Here is a 22,362-nt window from a genome sequence, read left to right as displayed (position 1 = left end):
GACAGAACCCTACTGTGACCCTGTGCTCACCTGCGGATCTGGTAGCTGGGAATAAAACAAGGAGAGATTTGGTTGAAACTCCATGGGGAAAATGGTCCAAAGGCTTTTGCTGTTGGATTTATCCCAGCTTCTGCTCCTAGGATTGTCCAGGATTCAAGATCCTGGGTATCTGGGGGACACACTCTTTAAGGAATGCTCACAGGTGTTCCAGTGATTTTTAGGGAATACAACGTTGGGGAAAGACTAAAGGAATGTTAGACATATTTCTTCTTAAAAAGACTTTTCAGACCTTTCCTGTAACTAATCATTATGAGTCTCTTACATGGTGTTAGAACATACTGTGTATTAAATTATTTACTCAAAGAGCCCTGTTTGGTAGAGCATCTTGGTGGGGTGGTGAGGGGGAGACCTTGACTTCCACAGAAGACACTTCAAGACATGCTGGTGTAGGTATGACAAGGCCAGGTTGCCCATGTTTACCACGCCTTTAAAAAAGAGCAGGGAGTCTGAGATGGGGCATCATGAGGCACTAGTGTGACTTGTTGAGTTCCTTCCAGAACCTTCCATTTCTCCTATTTCTCTCTCCCCAACTGACTACAGCTGCCTCTGTCATGGTATCGTCATTCACGTGTTAATGTTTCTAGTTCTCTGTTCTACACTCTCGAGTCCTCATTTGTGTGTCTGCTCAACTTAGTTGTAAGTGCGGAGGCCACGTTCCCTCTGGAGCCCACACTCATGCGTGCTGGCCCAGGGCTTGCTGGTGTGATGGTGATGAAGGACCATCTTAGCTACAAACATGGCACCTGGAAGGGGTTGGAGGTGGAGCAGAGAGACCCCGGAGGCCAGGAGAGGAAAGAGACTCTCGGGACCTGTGTTTTTCTCACCATGGTCCTGCCACCTGCTTAGGTTGACTGTTGACAAGCCACCTGGTTTCTTTGGATCAGAGTTTTTCGTGTAAAAAAGGATTCTTCTAGCCCGAGAAGTTCCCTGACTCAGTACGTCAGCTTATTGCCCGGCTGCTCCCTCCTAATGTTTCTCCTTTTTAATTTTCAGCTCTTAACCATTGATGATAATTTCTGTGGCCTGGATATGAATGCCCCCCTGGGCGTGTCAGAGATGGTGCGTGGCATTCCTGTCTTCACGGAGGACAGGGACCGCATGACTTCTGTCATCGCATATGTCTACAAGAACCACTCTCTGGCCTTCGTGGGCACCAAAAGCGGCAAGCTGAAGAAGGTAGGAAAGAGGTGCAATTATTCTGGTTATTCTGAAGGCGATCGATCCCCACGGGGACGGGTACCATCTGCGCTGTTTTACTACTTTGGCCCTGGTGGGTCGGTGATACAAATTTGAGCTAAGGAGCTATGTCGCTCTTGAGGTCACGGGTGATGCTCTCTCCCTTCTCTGCCTCTGTGCGGAGGGTCACTGTGGGAATCACAGGGGGAGAGCGTGGACATGCACCTCTCCCCTATGGCTGGTGTGCACGTGGGGAGTTAACCCAGCCTTGCGAGGCCGTCCTAGATGGCGTGTTCTCTCCAGCTTGGGTCTGTGCCCTAAACGCAAGGGCTTTCTAAGGCCAGGGTGGTTGAGGAAGGTGGGCAGGGGCAAGTTCTGTACCTGTTCCTCTTGCTTTGGCCCTTTTGAGTGGTGCATCCATCTGGATTCGTGCAGGGAAACAGATGGAGGAAAGTGCAGGACCTGCTGGAGTTGCTGACGGGGCTGAGTCAGATCGTGGGATGAGCAAATTGTGGGTACTGTGGGGGCATAGAAATTACTTGAGGCGGAGTAGAACGGTGTGATCTGGGACAGGAGCTTTTCCTCGTCGCTCTCCAGAAGCTTGCTGGCCTTGGGGTACTGGGTGATGTTGGTGCATCAGCAGTGTTGGGAGCATGCTTCCATCCAACTTTCTTGTCTCACCCCCCCTCTGCTCAGGCTTCTCATCTCAGTGACTTGGAGGTGGTGCCCCCTGGATGGGATCCAAAGCCTTCCTAAGACAACCCGTACCTCCTGTTTTGTGTTGGCTGATACTTACGCTTCAGTCTTGTCCCAGGGAAGTATCGGGGAATCCATGTGAAACTCCTGCTTGTCTGATTTAGACTTGCCTTGGAATTCTCTGGATATCGTGTGATTCCACATCGGGCACTGCCCGATCTGAGACAGCTTCGAGCTCAACTTTCTCTTTGCTGCATTTCTGGGTATCAGCTCCACACGGTCAAGGAGACAGGGTCTCAGCAATTCTAGAAGACTTTGCCCACTCTCCCATTCTACCACGTAACAGCCCAGCCATCATTTCTTTCTTTAAATTCTACAGGAACAGGCGGTGGGGCTGGAGTGTGAGAGCACGGAGCGGGGAGGGGGGGAGAGGTGTGTGTGAGGTGGGGGATGTGTGGGGAGTAGTGACACGGGGAGTATCTGGAAGAGGAAGCCCGTCTGGTGAAATGCCACGAGGCACCGCAAGGCTGATGCGGCATGCCATGTATGCTACTACCCGGAGGGCTCACCGTGACGCTGTAGTGCAGGGCCTCACGTGTCCAATCCACAATGCGTGTAACCGCCATCTACATAGCTTTAAGAACCGTATTTCAGGGTTCTCTGCCTTTCTGCAAAGACTCGATTAAACATAAGTGAACATTTTGCTCCTGCCCTGGCGTCTTGGGATGATTTTGGCTCATACCTTGAGCCGTACCTTGTGGACGCCCCAGAAGGTTCCACCTGTGACACACAGGTGTGTTGTCCTGTCGCAGCTCCTGTTGGGTGAGGCCGCCTCCTGCCTCTCCGTCTAGGCACGGGAGCCTGGGCTGACTCCACTATCTCCTCTTCCCTCTGTCCGTGGCTTCCAGCTTCCCGTGAGGCCTCAAACATCCAAACTGGAGGAAGTTGTGTCCGAGAAGCCTCAGAATAAACAGAGGAGGGAAAAGCCTGGGCTTTGGAGCAGGGGCTTCAAGAGTGTTTCTGTTGGATGCTCAGATGGTTTCATTCTTTATTCTGATTCGGTGAATTCGGTTTGCTAGAAAAGTGAGTTCTAAACCGCAAAGGCGTTCCCATATGTGGTTTGTACAATGAGATGTCTGTTGACCTGCTTCGCCTGGCCCGACGGGTAAATAAGCACTTTGAAGAGTAAAATGTAAGCAAGACAATTTGGGGTGCCTTCGCTCTTCTCTCTAGTGAGCCCAATCTCAGTGCAGTGGAGAAGTGAGTTACCCCAATACGCTAGAAGATTCGCCCTCACTGAACTTCCTACTCCGTGCCGTAGGATCATTTACTTGCTAGCAAGACTGCGTAAATAGATCCTCTAGGAGGCTTTTTCTTTTTCCCCTTGGTCATTGTCTGAGCTGATGTCAGTGAAATAAACACTGGGAGTTCAGCGCACATAACAGAACAGACAGTTATTTTCTCTTGGGGGAGAAAAAGAGACACGGTTCCCGGCCACGGCCGCATGGTAAACACAAGGCAGTCAACTTGCAGATGCGTGCTGTTAGTCAGAGGGTGGCCTGAGGTTGGTGGGGGCTGGCTCCCCTGCACCCGTGGAAGCCTGGCCCCTGATGGGGAGGTCAGAGTGCGGCACAGCTCCGGTGGGCTGAGGACACGCGCGCTGCGCAGAGGCAATGCTCATAGGGCGGGCTGTAGGCAGAGCCTTACCTTCAAGCATCCTCAGAGCTCACCCGGGCCAGCAACGACAGGCAACATCTGACCAGGAGGCTTGGGGCTTTTTAAACCTCAGGCTGGCATTCCCACCCCCCCCTTTTTTTTTCCTTTGGGGAGTTTATATAAGAACAGTTCTGTTTCAGCCACCTGGGACGTTCCGTTTAATTTCCAGAGCAATGGTGGGATCTTTGAAGCATAAACATTTGAGAGGTAAGAGCAGAGGTTCATGTAGCAGGGAGAACAAGCCAGCACCCCCTCCTGGGGAAAGCCGGGCCGTTGGGGCAGCCAGACTTTCTGCTCCACGAGCTCAGAGTGGCAGGCTTTTAAATAGTTTTGCTGGAGCCCGGCTACGGCTGCTGCAAGCTCAGCACCGCTGGCCCAGGGGACGGTCTGAGTTGGGACAGGAAGGCTGGGCCGCCGACTCTGTTGTTTGAAATAATAAAAAGCAAAACTGGCCAGTTTATTTATTTTTTCGGAACAATAGAATTTCCCACCCCCCCCCACGCCGCTCCCTGAGCACCACTCCCCTTTCCTTGCCAGCACTCTGTATTGCCTTTCCCAGAGAATATCCAACCACATCCTCCTTTTGGGCAGAGGCCCAGCCGTGAAACGCTTTGGGGCTGCAAGAGGATTTTGCGGGAAGTTTTGTGAGCTGCTGAAATCAGGGGGTGAAAATAATGGAAATCATACTGTAGCCGTAATTACAGAGTTGTCTTCTCTGAGCCCTGTAATAATCTCCCATGTGTATCAAGGGCCATGCAGAGTTCTTTGCCATACGACAGGTGACTCGAGATGGGGAGGGTAGGTGGGAGGTCTGGGGGCTTTGCTGTGGGTTTCCAGGGTCTGGGAGCTAGACTGTAGCGATCCATAGGCTGCCCTCGAAATTACTGACTTTTCCTTTTGTTGGAAGGTTGTGGGTCCTTGTCATTTGCAACCTCACCTCTGATGACCATAATTTCACTCCTTTCATGCACACGTCACATGAGGCAGAGGGAAAGGAGGTGAGGAAAGTGCCAATTTGGATGTCTTTTATGTTGTCTAGGGTGTGTGTGTGTGTTACGGTGGTATGGGCAGCTTTTCCATGGCGAGCGTTATAGGCAAGTGCTGTTAAGAAACGTGGCACATAAATACTACAGTCACCAGGAAATACTTAAGAATTTAGATATAATCCACAGACTGTTAAGATGTCAACTCCAGGTTAAAAGACAAACATCCCAGTCTGCTTTAGGGTGTCTGTATAAACCTAAAAATCTTTGTCTCAAGTTGGGGTAATGAAGCCAGCGTTGCCTCCGATGAACAGAAATCTCCACTTAACTCTCTGGGCTGGAACCCTCTCTCCTTGCCTCTTGCTCTCCTACCACTACGTGATCATACTTTATGGCTGCTGTTCCGCGGTGAATTACCGCCTGACATTAGTGGGAGAGACTAATGTTCATCATGAGCCAAAACATCATAAACTCCCACTTGAGGTGTGATTGCTCCTTTCATTTTGTGATTGCACCGTCCCTGAGCGTTCAGCTAGGTTCAGCTGTTCACACGGAAGGGGCGGAGTGCTTTGTGGAGACTGGTTAAGCAGAACTCGGGCTGGCCTGAGCCTCGACTTGTGGTAGGAGACATACCCAAGTGTGTGATGAACCACGCCTTACCAGCCTCTCTTGGTAGGAATTCAGTGCATGTCAGGTGGGAGCATCAACGGGAGTGGATACCATGGAAATCATTTTTATTGAGAATTATTATGCACATTAGCATAATCTGCCCAATTTCTTTTCCTTGAACCTATTTTGAAAATCGATGTGCTTGTGTTCCCCACCTCCACATCCTGACCACAGGTCCAGAAGGACCACCAAACGGGAGTGGAGTGGGGTAGAGGGAGACCCACCTGGGTCTGTATCCTTTTGACCATAAGTTCTCAGGAATGGATGTTCTCTCTGTGTGTGTGTGTGTTTGAATGCTCAAGCCACAGAACCATGTCAGATCAGAGATGTGTAGCTACTGCTTTGCAGCTTCCCAAATGTATCTGAGAATTCTTAACATTCACTGGAAATTTGAATCAACTTTAAAAAAGAAATTTATGCCATCGGTAGGACTCCAAACGAGTGAAGGCGTCACGAAATCAAATGGAGATGTCATGTTGGAAGTCCCACTTGCCCAAGGACCCGGAGATAAGAGCAGAGGTGCGTTGCCTGGTACAGGATTTGGTCAGTGTACTCTTCCAGAAGTCTCTTCACACAGAGCTGCTGGCTGCTTTGCATGTGGTTAGATACTCAAGCAGGAAGGAAAAGAAATACGGAAGAATCAATGCTGGACAGTTTCTGTTGTGGAAAAAGACCATCAAAGCATTTTTGTTTGATTGGGTTGCGGAGTCGTTTCTGCAATTCCCAGTGCTGGTTTGGCAAGTTTGGAGCCTGTGGGCATGTGAGGCTGTGGGGTAAGTGGAGAGGAGCTGAGGTTGAAGGTGTCAAAGACAAAAGAGCACCACAGATGTTCAGGGGGGTGGGCGGGCTCGGGAGGCTGGCTCCTTCCACTCACCTCGCATCTCAGCGGGGTGGAGCCCTCTGTCCTTAGTCCTTCAAGCCTGGGGACACCAGAACTGGTCTTCAGACGGACCTCCCCTCACGCCAACTGCCCACTTTTGGTCCACCTCCTACCTTGTGCAGTTGCCCGCGCTGGGGTATAAGCTTTTTAGTCCGTGCTGTATCTGGTGGGGGTGGAGAGCAGCCTAAGCTAGTCAATGTCCTTGTAGACATATCTTCCATTTATGAAGTTCCCACTCAATCGTCCTTTTTACGCTAGTGTAACCCCACTGGCTCTCACTTCTTGCCCCTCACTACTTTTCACCACTCTGTCCTTGGGCCCACCCATGCTCCCCGCAGGTTCCTGGTTGGGGGTGAGGATCTCAAGTGGTCGCTCGGAGCCGACCTGAGCAGGCTTGGTGAGGTGTCCTCATGATGGAGCTGTGGCGTCAGCCCCACTCAGAGCAGCCTGACCCCAAACGCTGGGGCATCACCTCCTTCTCCTCCTGGCACCTTCTAGAAACACACTTGGAGATCCCCAGAAAATATCATTGTGGGAACACTTGTCATCTTATTTTCCAAATGATCATTAGTAGTGCCCATGATTTACGGAGATAGTCTTAAATGAGCTTTGCCAATTCAAGATTTACTGATACATGTGTGCCACTTTTTTGACTCGTGTGTGTGTGTATATATATACATTTGTGTAGAATGATCCTGATCATAAATTAAAATGCGGAGACATTAAAATTGAAGAGAGTGCTACAGAAACACCCCCAAATCATCGAGCACGCTCAGTCAGCTGATGCTCAGATGCCAGACACGCTGGAGGAATTTATCCAGTGACACATGCAATCGAAGTAAAATATTGTGCTTTACAAGAACATATCATTAAAATGAAAACTAGCAGCATATCAGGAGTCTGGCCATGTAACCAAGACAACAAAGATGGGGAAGGATGAAAGACTTGGTGTACCCGAGGAAGAGGGAGGAGCAGAGGCAAGACAAGGACGGGGGGGCCCCAGCAGCAAATGGCCTTATACTGCCAGGCTCGCATCTGATAGGACCCGCATCAGAGAAGAGCCTCTTTCTGTCCTTAGCAGTGAAGGCTCTGGGTCAGAGGAGGAGCAGGGGAGGTCTTTGTCACCTGAAATCACTGCGCTATCTCTGCTGACTTTGATGGAGACGGCAGCGGCAGCTGGACCGACTCCGGACCCATTGGCTGGAGCTCTGATCGGCGTGTCTGTTTAGAGTTACTAATTGTTGGCCAGTGACTTCTGGGAATGTGGCCGCGTGGCCAGCCCCTTGGGGGGTCACGGTGTTTCTCCCCCACAGCTTTGGCTTCTCGTAGCGACATTCACAGGGACTTTTGAAATAGCTGTCTCAAGTCTGCCGTCGTCACTCCATGGCTTCCATCCTGGCCCAGGTGACGCGGGAGCATTAGTTATCAATTGTGGTGCAACAGATCACCCCAAAATGTAGAGTCTTAAACAAAATGATGTTTATTATCCCATGGTTTCTGTGGTCAGGAATCCGGGCATGGGCCGAGCTGGGTTCTGGTTCCGGGTTACCGACGGACCACAGCCAAGATGTCATCTGGGGCTGGAATGGGGGATGATCCTCTTCGGGAACTATTCCCGTGGTCGTGGGCAGCCTCAGGTCCTCGCTGGACACCCCACGTGGGCCTCTCCATGATGGCCACTCCCACCACACGGCAGCCGAGAGAGGGACAAGGTAAGAGGAGCAAGCTGAAAGCCACGGTCCCTATGGAACCTTATTTCAGAAGTAACATCTCATTGTCTTGGCTGTATTCTATTCCTTAGAACTGTCAGTCACGTGGCCCAGCCCACCTGCAGGACGAGGGACTTCTAACCTCCACAGGGGTCCGAATACCAGGAGGCAGGGCGCCTGGGGACCCTTTTAGACGCTGCTCATCACACTAGAGCTCTGTGTCTGGGCCCTCGAGGGCACCTGAGCCAATACTCTTAAACTTGCCGTTAACTGCTAGTAGCGTGAGAAGGAGCACAGCACGGCTCAGGGACAGATGTGGCCAGAGCACCGAATCCGGCTTCTTGCTCCCTAGGGTTTGATCATGCAGACCTGTCAGAGAATCTAGGGGCGAAACAGAAAGAGGCCATGAGGCCTGCCATGCCCAGGGCCAGAGGCTGAGGAACCGTCCCTTAGCAGGAGGCCTGGGAGCGCAGAGAGGCAGTCCCAGGTGCTCTGTTAATTTTAGGGCAATGGTGATGTGATGGTTTATGATGGTGGGTGAGGGACATAGGTCAAGTCAGTAACTGCGGAGAGCTTTGCGCGGCCTTGGAGAATCTGTGGCTCTTGCCTTTGCCTGCATTGCAAATCATCTCCTTCCTTAGGAAGGGGTCACTTTCCTAGTGGTGGATCTGGCAGGAAAGAGGATGGGAAGGGAACTGGAGGGATTGAATGCCCAGTAAGTACCAGGCACTGTTCTGGGTGTTTTCCATGCATAATCCTCAGCATTTCCTTTGGGGTACATTCTACAACCTCTGTTTTACACCTTTGACCAGAGACTGACTGACTTCCCCGAGGTCACATGATTTGATCTAAGGTCGCCCTTTGACTCGTGTATAGGCTCGAGTCCGGGGCTCTGCTGAGGTTGTGCTCTCAGGCTGTGGGTTAAGGTCAGCTCCACACCCGTGAGAGGAGGTGGTCACCCGTCCTCCCACACCTGGCTCATGTGCCTTGGCCAGAAACTCCCTTTCGTTCCCTCTGCCCCTGCGCTGGCTCAGGGCCCTGTGCTCAAGCCTGGATGGCTGTAACTGATTGCCCATCTCTAGGAGATCCTCTCTTTAATTGTCCTGTGAATTTTGCCAGATTCATCTATCCCAAGCAACTCCAATCCTGTGTTTCCTAGGTTAAAAAAAAAAACAAAACAAAACCAAAAAAAAGGAAGAAGGTCACTGATCCTGGCTTCCACGGTCCCTGCCTGTCGCCCTGCGTGGAAATGGCCCCAGCCACACTCTCCTCCAGCTCAGCCCTTCAGCCCTGGCCCCGCACAGGGTCCTGGGGGGGCCCAGGCTAATTTTAAATACCAAAGAAGAGGCTCCCACCTGAGAAGCAATGGGATTCCCACCTACATGGCCGCTCTCCCTCCTCCATGATTTCCCTCTGGAGGAGCGATTATGCCCGAGGCCCATCCTGCGGCAGAGTGGGCGGTGGCCTTGGGGAGGGCTGGAGCTTTTCTGGGAAGCAGACAGACTGTGCTTTTCCACTTGCCACTGACCTGCTGCCTAGGACACAATCAGGCGTTTCTTTGTCTTCAGCTTCTTACCCGCAGGCTCTCTCCCAACAGCCCGCGGGACTATGTGTCGTGGTTCTTGATGGTTTTTCCCATTGTAGTTCATCTGGGGTCCCTGTCTTGGCTCATTTGGGAGATGGCTGCTTCTCCTTAGATCCCAGAACTGCTTTGCAAGCTCTGTGGAGCTGAAGATCTAGTTAGACCATCTCCTTACCACTCCTGGCTGTTTGGAGCACCTCTCCCCACCAATCCAGCCGGCCCTCTTTTTCTCCCCAAATGCCCATCCCCTGAACCTGAGCTTCTGGGCTGTGACCTCAGTCCTGTGCTTGCTTGCTTTTGTCCTCTGCCACCTCTCAGCTCTTGCCTGCTGTTCCTGTCATTATGCAGTGTTGTGTACTCAAAAACATCATCCTGACCCATTCACCCAGGACCACTGTGAAGCCAATGACACCTGGACCAGCCCCGGCTCCACAGTTTCTTTCTAGATTTGGTGACCTGAGGGACAGTGACTTGAGGGGTACCCTTTCCCCAAAGCCACCTCTTGACGCCCATCACCAGGTGCCCTTATCTCCATTATTCACTGCAGAGGCTCAGGACGATGAAGAGTGGGAGCCCATCTACATACGGGCCATGTTGCTGGGACAGCTGGGTGGGGACCCAGGCTTCTCTGTTGACCTGCTTTGCCCACATGAGTCACATTAGGAAAAGGGGGCCGGGGCACCTGGGTGGCTCAGTCCGTTAAACGTCTGCCTTCAGCTCAGGTTGTGATCCTGGAGTCCTGGGATTGAATCCCACATCAAGCTCCCTGCTCTATGGCGAGTCTATTTCTCTGCCCCACCCGCACTCATGTTCTCTCTCTCTGTCTCTTAAATAAATAAAAACGTTGGGGGGGCTGGAAAGAGGTGCCAAGGAATGGGTCTGAAAACAGTGGGTGTTGGCTCAGGGGTCTCCCCCATTCCATAGGCCCTCCCTTCCTTGAGGCCATTCTCAGGCTGGTAAAACACTTGGCATCCCCAGGGCCTCCCCTGGTCCCAGTTTTTCTGCTTCCAGAAGAATCTTTCAGAAGCCCCTTCTGTTCCCCACCAAGTCTCCTGAGGCGGTCTTAGAGGCAAGGAGGGCAGAAGGGAAGGAGAACAGGAAGGAGAAGGGTTTCCCTTTCGCTCTTGCGAAGAGGATGGCTCGTCTTTCTGTTCAACTGCTCCTTCCTTCCCGCCGAGATGTGAGCATGCTGGGGTGAGGGCAGCTGAATCTGAGTGTGCCCCCGTTGTTGGACTTGAGATGTCAGAAGGACACTGAAGCTGCCGTGTGACTTGCTCTCATCACGGCGTCCAGAACATCACCCACCCACGTGCTCCTGCTTTCAGGTCTCCCCACTGGGAGGCTCAGAGGCCCGTGGGTTTTCAGGCGGAATTACGCCCAAGATCCTATGGGCATCTCATGCTCTTTGTGTTTTTGATAACAGTGAAGACGGTTAGAGAGCTTTGGTTTCTTCTTAAAGATCTGTAAGTGCTTTAATTCTTTAAGTCTCTCTGCTGACTCACCAGTGTTTCCTCCAGGGATCATTCAGTTCTGTCCATTTTCTTCAGCCTCCCCCAAAATATCGTAGCGTTTATCCATGAGTTTCTACCAGAAACAGGACTCCTCTACGGGGACGTCTCACGATGGGTGCACAAGTTTTTTGAGAAGTTGTATATAATAATATTTTAAATGTTTCATATTAGCATACGTAGACTATCTTATTTCATCTTTATGATCACAGTTGTTTTGGGCCTTCTCAGACGTACCAGATATGGGAGAGGAAAATGCATTTTTTCTAAAAAGATTTATTTATCCATTTTATTTTTTTAAAGATGTATTCCTTTGTTTTAGAGAGAGAGAGAGAGAGAGCACGTGCGAGTAGGGGAAGGGGCAGAGGGAGAGACGATCTCAAGCAAACTCCCTGCTGTGTGTGCAGCCCAACCCTGAGAGCTTGATCCCATGACCTTGAGATCATGACCTGAGCAGAAATCAAGAGCCGGCCACTTAATAGACTGCAGGTGCCCCAAGATTTATTTGTCCATTTAGAGAGAGAGCGAGCATGAGCGCAGAGGGGAGGGGCAAGGGAGAGAGAGAATCTCAAGCAGACTCCCTGCTGAACACAGAGCCCCCCATGGGGCTCAGTCTCACAACACTGAGGTCACGACCTGAGCTGAAACCAAGAGTCAGATGCTTAGCTGACCGAGCCACCCAGGAGGCGCAGGAAAGCACATTTTAAACTTCACTTATAGAGTGAATCTCTTTTAGATCCCATGAGGTTTTTCAGACAGAATCAGCTTAGGCCTTGGGTGGACCTGAACTTGCACAGCATTGACCTTGACCATGGCAGCTGGGACGCTGGACCCCACCGTGATCTGGGCAGCGTCAAGACCACAGGGATGCTGGCGGTACTGACCAACTCATGCCTCAACTAAGCTGTGGGTTTTCGTCCTCCAATGGGAAGGTCATGGGCTTTGGCGGAAGAGATACGAGTTCATCAAAGGAAGCCAAAGAATCCTTTTCCAAATGGAAGAATCTTTTTCCAAAAGGGATATGTCATGTATCCATTTCATCAGTTTGAGTTTTTACTCAGTCCTGAATAAGCGTCTGCCTTCAGCTCAGCTGAGATTACCCAGAAATCACAGGCAATCAGATATTTCAAACCCCATAGCTGAGAATATCTTCTGAAAACAGTTTATTCTCTCTACAGAAAAGAGTTTATCAATATAGTTGGATCTTTGTCCCAGTGCATCTAAACCTTCCCAGTTAGCCTGCAGGTGCTCAGCACGGTGCTGTCTGAAGGTAACAAATGCATCTGAAGACTGACTATTAAGGCTTATAGTATCTGGGTGTGTGTGAAACTCTATCAGCTAGCTTAGGCTACGTTACACTGTGGTCAGGAATGACTCCCAAATTTAAGTAGCTTACCACCATAAAGGTTATTTCCAGCTCACGTTCAAGTGCACCCTGGTCGGGTGGTGGCTGTGCTCCACACGCTGTATTTGGGACGGAGACTGAAGCACAGTCCCTTTGTCTGGGGACATGCCAGTCTTCCATCAGAAGGAAAAGCGAAAGTTTGACTTCTTCTTTGCCAATTCAGATGCCTTTTATTTCTTTTTGTTGTCTGATGGCTGAGCCTAGGACTTCTAGAACTATGTTGAATAGCAGTGGTGATACTGGACAGCCCTGCCGTGTTCCTGACCTTAGCGGAAAAGCTCTCAGTGCTGTGGGTTTTTCATAGATGGCTTTGATGATATTTGAGGAATGACCCTCTATCCCTACCCTTTGAAGAGTTTTGACCAAGAAAGGATGCTGTACTTTGTCAAATGCTTTTTCAGCATCTATTGAGAGCATCATGTGGTTCTTGATCTTTCTTTTATTAATGTATTGTATCACATTACAGATTGTGTATTACACAATCTATAAATTGATTTACAGATGTTGAACCAACCTTGCAGGGTTGCTGGGGGTGGAGAGAGGGAGAGGGTGGCTGGGTGAGGGACACTGGGGAGGGTCTGTGCTATGGTGAGTGCTGTGAATTGTGTAAGACTGATGATTCACAGATCTGTACCCCTGAGACAGATAATACATTCTATGTTAATTTAAAAAAAGAAAAAAGAAACAAATGGTAAAACAGCTTTGGGGGAAAAAAAGAAGAAGAAGGAAAAGTGAGACGGCAGAGCTGATGGCTGTTAGAACTGCCTCTTGGAAGTAGCACCCGTTCCTGCCACTCCCATTTTATTGGTCAAACCAAGGTGAAGGGTGTGGGAAATATACACCTGCCACAGGAAGAGGCCTGGTGTATATATGTACGGGGAGGGGGGGGCAGAGAAACTTTTGTCAATAGCACAGTTGACCGTAAAGACTGTTAGTGGGACTGTCAGCATTTAGTCAAGAAATATCAACTTGGTCATCTGGAATGTGCTAGATATTTCTTGACTTAAAGAGCTGTGGTCTCTTCTGGCTTAATATTGGAGAAAATATGTGAGGAATATAGGATATGGCTGATTTCATATCATCAACTCCAGACTTCGTGTTAGAGGTTTTTTAAACTAAATCCTCTACCAGCTGATTTTCTTGTGATTTGCTTTTTCTCCTAAAACCAAAGCTAGAGTTGTTCAGTTCCTTCTGTTAGTCAGGTTCTGTATGTTTGTATTTCCCTGCATTCAGTTTTCCATAAGAGTGAGGACACTCTTCTACTGAAACACAAGGATCAGATTGTGCTCAGTCGATGTCTCTGGGGATAATTAAATTACCCAAATTTGTTAAATCATTTCTCTTACCTGCAATTAAATAGAGCCCCCCAAATTAATTTTCCCTGAGTAACTTAACCCTCAAAGATTCCTCCATCCCCCCCCCCCGAACCTGCTTTTCTAATTGTGAATCCCAAGATTCGTTCTGGACATGGGCAGGACCTCTGGCCCCTGAATTCCATTCCTCTGGGCAATGAACCCGATCTGGTTCCCACACTGGCTCCCTACTCCAGGCCAGTTCACGGACCTCCTTATTGGGGCTCCCCACCGACCACTGCTTTCTGGAAAAGAAAGGAGAAGTGTGGAGCTGGACTTCTGAGCGAAGGAAGCCGTCCTGCAGATTGTTTTGAACAACATTGATTTTTAGCTCTCTAACTTATTTTGTCGACTGCCAATTTTTTGGCTGATATGACTTAAACTTACATCGAACGGATGATGCATGAGAATCATTGAGCATCCATAACTGGAGAAAATGATATGTATTTTCATGGCTGAGACCGTGGCAGCCATTGTGAGGACCTTGGCAATCCCAGAAAGCTCTTGAGAAGTTGCCCTTTTGCAAATGTGCTAGGAGGGGTCGTCTAATCTTTTCCCAACCTCTCCAACTTCTGTTCCCGGGTAGATAAGACATACACCCACACGGCCATGACTGTCTGCCCCCTCCCATACTTACACACACATTCACGTCACAAACACGCACGCGTGCCTCATCCCCACGTGTACCTGTAGGCGCCCGTGCATGCACACTTGGGAGCTAGTCCCTTCTCTTTGCACTCAAGCCTGGGGCCGCTCCTCCCCTGTGCCGCCCTCTCTGGCTGAGCCCCGCCTCCCTGGTGTTCTCTCTGGGAAATTAGCAGCGCACCCCTCTAATCAGTTTACCTCTGACTCACCCACTTTGGCTTTGAGATGATGACAGAGCGGAGCTATTTAGCTGTCACACATGCTGACTGTTGCCCAGATGGACAGCGTCTCAAACATCAGAGTGGGTTCTTTCTCCTCCATGTGTGTGGGGAGGTAATGAGTCTCCCAGTTGCTTTTTTAAGTGCTTCTTGCATCTGCCTTTCATTTTAATGCCTCCTGCCTGCTGACCTCGCTTCCCGGCAGCCAGCCTAAGTGTGATTCCCATAATTAGCTTAGCGATAATTTAATCTCTCTGCTTTAAATTTGATTGTCTTTGAGGGACTTGGGTCTGGGGACAGGGGAGAGGGGACCTTTGCTTTTGTCTGGACTCTCTCTGTCCGGGGGCAGGCGCGTGGGGGCGTTGCTGGGTTGGGGTGGGGGTGGGGACTGTGATTCTCCTTTCATCCCTTCTCTTGCAAGCGGTTCCCTTTCTTTGTCCCTATTTCCCTTCGGAGTATGAAAGCATGTGAGTGTGGGCACACAAAGCACTTTAGGGTGCCTAGGTGGGGACCAGCTCAAAAATGGGAAAATAGGGGCACCTAGGCGGCACAGCGGGTTAAGCATCTGCCTTTGACTCAGGTCATGATCTTGGGGTCCTGGGATCAAGCCCTATGTCAGGCTCCCTGCTCTATGGGGAGCCCCTCCCCTGCTTAAGCTCTCTCTCTCCCAAATGGGTAAATAAAATCTTCTTTAAAAAATGGGAGAACAGGGGCCCCTGGGTGGCTCAGTGGGTTAAAGCCTCTGCCTTCAGCTCAGGTCATGATCCCAGGGTCCTGGGATCGAGCCCCGCATCAGGCTCTCTGCTCAGCAGGGAGTCTGCTTCCATTCCTCTCTCTCTGCCTGCTTCTCTGCCTACTTGTGATCTCTCTCTCTCTCTGTGTCAAATAAATAAATAAATAAATAATAAAATTTAAAAAAAAATAGGAGAAGAGTACACTTTTTCAGTGGTGATGGCCCCCATTCTCTTAAGCCAGAGAGAGGTGAGAAGGAGCAAAAGGAGCCATGGAATGCCACCCTGTGCCTCGCACCCATTCCTGGGCACCCCTGCAGTCTTCACATCCGGGTCCATATCTACTCATCCGGGTGTGTATCTGGGGTTACCCATGCCTCTCAGTGGCTGGGAACCAGACCCGCTGGGTACATGAAGTGCTGGAATCGACAGCAGGGAAATCTTAACTGTGTTGGCCGGCAGCACCTCTGACTTTGGACAAATTGTTTTATTTGAGCAATGAGTATATTGATACATGTGCCCTCCACCTCTCTTATGAAGGAGCTGAGGATAATAGGAGTTCCCATCTATAGAGCATTCTTTGACTCACCAGGAGGGAGAAAAGTAATAAAAATTAGGAAGATGGTGAGGATCATAGGACTTTCTGTGCCTAGTAAACTTCTATGAAGAGTCTTCAAAAATCCATGAATCTAAAAGCCCATGTGCACCCAGGCAGGGTGTGTAGAAGGTCTCCAGAGATGGGGTTTCTAGGGAAACCCCAGCAGCTCCAAAGAGGTGCACTAACCAGTCCCTGTGGGATTTACCTGTGCTCACGATCTCTCTGGCAGAACTTCAAAAGCCCAGTGAGGAAGGTGAACGACGTAATTCAGATGAGCCACCCTTGGCCACTCACTGAGCTGGTAGCACGTGTGAGGCCGTCTAACGGGGGACTAGCCAGGGTGAGAAGGGGACACAGGTAGGGCACACTCAGTTCTGAGCTTGGATTCCCTTCTACCACCTCCGGCAGCCTGGAAACAAGGTCTTTAGCGCTGACTTTTAATTAAAAGAACAGCAGAAAAGAAATCTCATTTTGCCACTGTAGGATAAATGGTTCACAATCCGAACTGATTTTGTTTCTTCTCCAAATGGACCAGTGCTGTGGAAGTGTGTGCCTGTGGGTGTGATGGGATTCTTGGTCTGACCCCTCTAACACTGCTTTGCTCCCAAGGCTGACCTTGCCTCTCCCTCCTGGGTCCTGCTGTATGGTCCTAACACCCCCTTCCAGGTATGCATTCTTGCCTTGGGTGACAATTTCTCTTTGTAGCTTTTCCCAGCATCTTTACTTGAAGAGATGCTGTCAGTTCTGGTCTAAGTTGCTTGTAGAATTTTCCTTCCTTCCTTCCTTCCATCATGACAATGCTTATATGGTTTTTGGGCAGAAGAGATTTTATTTCGGTGGTCACCCCAAATTCTCAGGATGTTTTGATTTCCCTGAAAGCCCCTCATGACATCCCTTTGGTACTTCCCAGGATAGAATTTACCAGACTCGCAGCCCTTGTTCTCTGGGAGTCGATCTGCTCTAACAGGACTGAATCTGATGTGGGAGTGACTTCCCACATGCTTGGATGCAAACCTGGCCTTTCTTACGTGACAACATTTATTTACCGTCACTACCCATCACCTCGAGTGATGTGACACAGACGGCCCTTTTCTGTGACTCCTTCCTTCTAGAAATGCCGATGTTCATTTGCTATTTAGAAGTGTAGTTCTATTTGAGAATGTGCCAGGTCCATTCACAGTATTTTCATCCTTTTCTCCACCAGCAAGGTTTGTGGGGCTCTACCACTGGTTAGAGAAGCAGAAACTAAGGGTCCTCATCCCAGCCCAAGGACCCTCCTGCCACAACCCTGCTGCGATTTGGGGGCACTATTGAAGAAGCCACTGTGGGCTCTTTGTTCCAGAGAAGGAGGGAAAATCTGTCCCTGAAACTTACTAAAAGACCTCAGGGGAACCAGCCAGCAAAAATCACCAGCTCAGAGAAGCCAGAAAAACAATCTCAGTGCCCCGGAGAGGCATCCTGAGCCAGGGCAGGAATTTAGGTTTGTGCTTGGTGACACATTCTCGTCCTTCTCTGCTACTGACTCACTTTGAGGGATGAGAGCCAATCACCACCCCACCCCCTTTGCAGGGTCTCAGTCTTATTTGCAGTAAACAGCAGAGGGAAGGCGCTCCAGCCCTCCCCCACCTTCTGTCTGCTGCTGCATTTATAAATACTTAGTCACACAGTGTCCTAGGGAGCTTCACAGGGACAGAAGCCACCACTTCACAGCTAGAATGTTCGTTCCTGCCTGCCACTCACCTCAAACTAAGAATTGGTATCTGTGGACTCACCCGAGAGTCCCAGCTCACGCAGCCTACTGTCCACCACCAACCCTGACCACCTCCCGCACCTATTTCTCTTCTATGAGTTGAGGGAAGGACCCCCTGTGCCCGCCACCTACGTGATGGGACCAGCAGTGACGTCTCCTTTCCAGCCTGTCAAAGTGATGCTTCCCAGAGCACTGGGAGGCCCTGGGGCAGTTCTGTAAGATGAGATCACTGGTGCTAAACTTGTCTTTGCTGACAGCCCAGAACTGGATTCCAGGGTTCCTGGCAGACTTGGGAGAGAGTCGGCTGGGGGTGAGCCCCACGGGGGCCCCAGCTTCTGCCATCACTTGACAAGGCTTCCTTCTCCTCTGTCTGTTCTCCCTTCCCATTTTGGCTTCCCAGCTTCTCTGTTCTAAAGTTTGCCTCTGTGCCCACCACCCCACCTAGTTCCTGGAGGTTTAAAGGGCCAGTATAAAGCCAGGTTGGAAATCTTTAAAAAAAAAAACAAAAAAAGTCAGGGTGACATCCATGTGGCTCAGTGGGTTAAGCATCTGATCCTTGATTTCAGCTCAGGTCATGATCTCAGGGTCGGGAGATGGAGCCCCATGTTGGACTCCTGCTCAGTGGGGAGCCTGCTTCTTGAGATTCTCTCTCTTACTCCCTCTCCCCCTGCCCCTTATCCCTCTCTCTCTCTCTCAAATAAGTAAATAAATCTTAAAAAAAAAAGAAAAAAGCCAGGTTGGAGGATGTGCCCAGCATCCGTCTGTCCTTGCGCGTGGACAGTTGCCTTGTATCGCAGGACACTGGTGTTCTGTGCTGTGCAAGTCTCCCTGCAGGGAGGGGGTGAAGTGGGGTCCCAGTGCCTGAAAGGTCCCCTCTCCTCTTCACACTCCCATGTGTCTGTGGTCTGTCATTCTGACAAATGAGTCTAGTGCTTGAAGGGTCCCAGGAATTCAGAACAAGACATGGGAATCCCGTCGTCAGGAGCCAGGGTCCTCTGACACGGAAGGAGAGGGCTTTCCTGGCCAGGGAGCTGGGCCAGGGTGAGCCACTGAAGTAGTGGGGAGGGGGTAGATGAGCTTCCCCACTGCAAGGACAAGTCCATGGTGGAGGGATGAGGGGAGGGAGCCCCAGGAACCTCCCCAGAGACCAGCCACGAGTATATGAGTCTCCTATTGCTGCTGTAACAGATTGCCACAAGCTTAGGGACTTAAAACAACATGGATTATTCTCTTACAGGTCAGTAGGTTAGAAGTCTGATGTAGGTTTCACTGGGTTAAAATCACAGTGTCTGACAGCGGCGTTCTTTTCTGGAGGTTCTCAGGGAGAATCAGTCTCCTTGCCTTTCCAGCTTCCCAGAGGCTGCCCGTGTTCCTTGGTTCAGGACCCTCTTCCCCTATTTTGAAAGCTAGCAACATTGCCTCTCTGTAGTCTTAGCTCCTTCTAGCCACAGCTGGGAAAAGCTTTCTGCTTTAAGGACGCATGTGATCCGATCAGGCTTACCTGCATCAGCAGCAGTGAAAGCTGACTCCCCTGCAAAGGTCAAAATCACTGCTTTGTCAGTCAGGGCTGGGGAGGGAAAAGTGAGCAGCTACTACATGCTGGGCCCTTTGCTACCGAAATCTTAGCCGTGGAAGTCTAGGGCCCTCACAACAGTCCTGTGCGGTAAATGTGTTTGCTCCAGGTTTTCTCATGAGGAGACTTAGATCCAGACCCCAGAACCCACACCCTTGTGTTTCCTCTCCTTTTGTGGATGCACAAGATTGGGGGTACATGAGCCCATGCACATTTTAGAGATTGATTTGGTTTCCTCATTAAGAATTGTGAGGTCAGAGTGAGGCTGGGGCAGGCGGAGAGTTTGAGGCTCCAGAGAGGAAAACGTGGTCTTCGATCTTGGGTGTCTCTCCTTGCTGAAAGCTTCTGAGCCTTTCAGGGCCTGTGTCCTGAGCCTTAGCAAGAATGGGCCTTTTTCTCGCTGCCTGTTGAAATCCCTGGACTCTCACCACAAGCTTCTGTACTTACAGAACTGATCTCAATTGGGCTTGTGAAAAGGAACAGCTGAAGTGTTATATAATTCCCTTTCAAATGTGTGTGTAACAGTATGTGTATAAATATAGTGCGTGTATATGTGTGTGGGGGGAGGGGTTTGTTCCTGGAAAAGCCGAGGAGGACCTGCTTGCCGTTTCTGATGACTTGTTCTAACGTATTCCTCTGCCTGTCTTCTTATTCCGTTTTCCTCTCCATGCTTCTGCAGGAAGAGGGAGAGAAGGCTCAGTGCCAATGGCAGTCATGGTAAGGGATGTTAGGAACACTGTCCGGGCTTCCGCCTGCCTCTTCCACTTTGTCAGCACAAAGCACAGACCTCCCCATCTGACCTCAGCTCTTGGACTGTTGAGATGAGAAATTTTGCCTTCAGGCTTCCAGGGATCAAGTGTACAATTAAATAACACAAATTAGAAAAAGTCACCTGTGCAGAATATGGACGGCATGTGTATAAACATCAATTTGCAAAGAATAAAGGGGGATGATTTCTAAACAGAGTCTTCTAAAGGTGAATTATATTTTAAATTCCCAACAGTGCCCTGTATATGTGTTTTAGTCAGTTACAGCTTTGACCATGTGAATGTAAAGATTTTTCTATCTCTGGTGTGATCACCTTAAACTTATCTTGGGCCCAGTAGATAGCAGACTAGAATTGGGGGTGAGTGTTTTCCAGAGAGTGAACAGCTAGGAGGGGCTCTTCCAGCTCATGGACACCAGGACAGATGTGGGGGGAGCAGATGCAGATAGATACCCAGGGAAGCAGTCAAAGAGGCAGGTGGGGTTTGGGTATAAGCATGTGTGCGAGTATGTGAGAGCCCCATGTAATTGCTTCTGATGGTACCTGCTGCCTTCGGGGGACAGGTGTTTCATTAAGTTGGAGAGATCTGGAGCGCTCTGGAGCGCTCTGCCTATGCCGTGGTGGGATCTTGGCGTTCCAAAGTGACCAAGCAAGGTTCCCGCTGCCAAGAGGCTGGTTTTCTCAGCAGCGCGGTTATCCAAGGATAGCGTATTTTGCCACTTGGACGCCACGGTCCTGAATAATGTGGTTATTTAAAGTATTAGAAAGGAGGAAACAGGGTCCTGCCACACCACCTAGGAGCGTGTTCTCTTGGGCCATCACGGGAAGGGACTGGAAGTCTGGATCCCTGGTTCCCCACTTTTTCCTTCGTGATCATGGCCAATTACTTTACGCTCCCTGCATGTTACTTCCCAACACCCCCACCCCCACCCCCCCGCCCGTCTGTTGCAGACCAGAAAACAGACTGGGGATGTCCTTGCTGAGAGCAGCCTGGGAGTGGTTTTCAGAGCCTGGGATTGGTGGGTCACGTGGACTGAAGCAGGCCTGTAACAAGCCCAAGGTCTTTTGCGTGCCCCCTGCAGGAGGACAGCAAGTGACACCGGCCTCAGGTGGAAGAACCCTAAGCGCTCATCTAATGGGTCACCTTGGCCACCAGAGCGCGGGACCGACTCAGCTCTGGAGGAATAACGCAAGCCCCAGGTGCTCCCCACGGGAGGTCAGGCAGCCTCCCACCTGTTTGGGCCCCAAGACCAGCCACTCTGCAAAGCAGTGGGGTGACTCCCGGGAAGGGGGCTGAGAGCGCCTTCTCTTGCCTAGTTATTTGCTGAATCAGGAGACAAGTGGGCAGACAGGACAGTCCAGGCCCGGGGGATCTCAACCCCTCTCCCCACCGATAACTTCTCAGCCTGTCTTGAAGCTTTTCCAGGTGTGAAACAAGTAGCTGTTTAGAGAGTCGCTAATGGTCCTGATGGCCCGTGACGAGACGGCGACAGCGCATGTCTCCCGGAGAGGGTCAGAGACATTTCAGCCTGGGAACTTCCCCCAGCAGAAGTCTCCTGCCAGCTGCCCACAAAGCCAAGAACCTGTGAAGCGGCGGCCGCGTCTGGGGTCGTTCTGGTTTGGGCTTCTTGATGAGTGGTTCGGCCATTTGACTTGAAACCGCTAGACCACGGAGGGAAACTTAGGAAGTATTCTAAAAATTTACAAAAGAGGGACATGGAGAGATCAGGGAAAGGAAAAGATAGGAAAGACAGAAGCAGATCCAGGTTCCCCAGGGGAGGGGGTGCGCCTAGAGAGGATTGCGGTTGGGGTGCCGTTCCTGTCCTGCTGCCACCTTTACCCACATCCGTGCTCCTCGGTTTGTGGGGGGAACCCACTGGGGACTTAGCCAGCCCTGCTCTGGCCAACAGTGATCTCATGCTTGCCAAGTGCGGGCCCTGCTCTGGGTCGTGGGGCTCTATTAATCCAATCAATTCTCCCACCTGCTCTACAAAGTAGAGATGCTTGCGATTGCCAAGAACACTTGAGGAAAGCCGGGACCAAGACTGTGCGATTAGAGCCGTGGAGGCAGGATCCGCAAAGCAGGGGCTGGCTCTAAGCCCATGCCGTTTGGTCTCCGGCTGGACAGTGTGGTCACTTGCAATGCCCGAGGGAAGCCTGCGGTGTCCGGGATGTCAGAGGTCCCCTTCTCCCCCTTGGGCTAAAGCAGCCCTAAGATCGTTGGTGGCCAGGCAGTGATGGATGGTTCCTCCCTGCCTGTCTGGGTGATGGCTTCTTTCTCCCCAGGAGAGAAGAAAGGCCAAGCAGTTTCCACTTGCTGACATCCTGAGTTTCCTGGGTTGTGG

The 22,362-nt window shown here is 50.6% G+C and overlaps 1 protein-coding gene across 2 annotated transcripts in view; it reads left to right on the top strand.

Moving 5' to 3' along the window:
- PLXNA4 (plexin A4) overlaps positions 1 to 22,362 on the top strand; it is a 426,564-nt gene that overhangs the window by 81,127 nt on the left and 323,075 nt on the right. For both annotated transcript variants that reach the window (XM_044246582.1, XM_044246583.1), the window contains exon 3: positions 1,054 to 1,236. In XM_044246582.1, the coding sequence (XP_044102517.1) occupies positions 1,054 to 1,236 (183 nt within the window). The remainder of the gene's footprint in view (positions 1 to 1,053; positions 1,237 to 22,362) is intronic.

This window comes from Neovison vison, chromosome 4 (genome assembly GCF_020171115.1).
Source record: "Neovison vison isolate M4711 chromosome 4, ASM_NN_V1, whole genome shotgun sequence".
Lineage (NCBI taxonomy): Eukaryota > Metazoa > Chordata > Mammalia > Carnivora > Mustelidae > Neogale > Neogale vison.
This window is presented reverse-complemented; position numbering and strand designations above follow the sequence as displayed.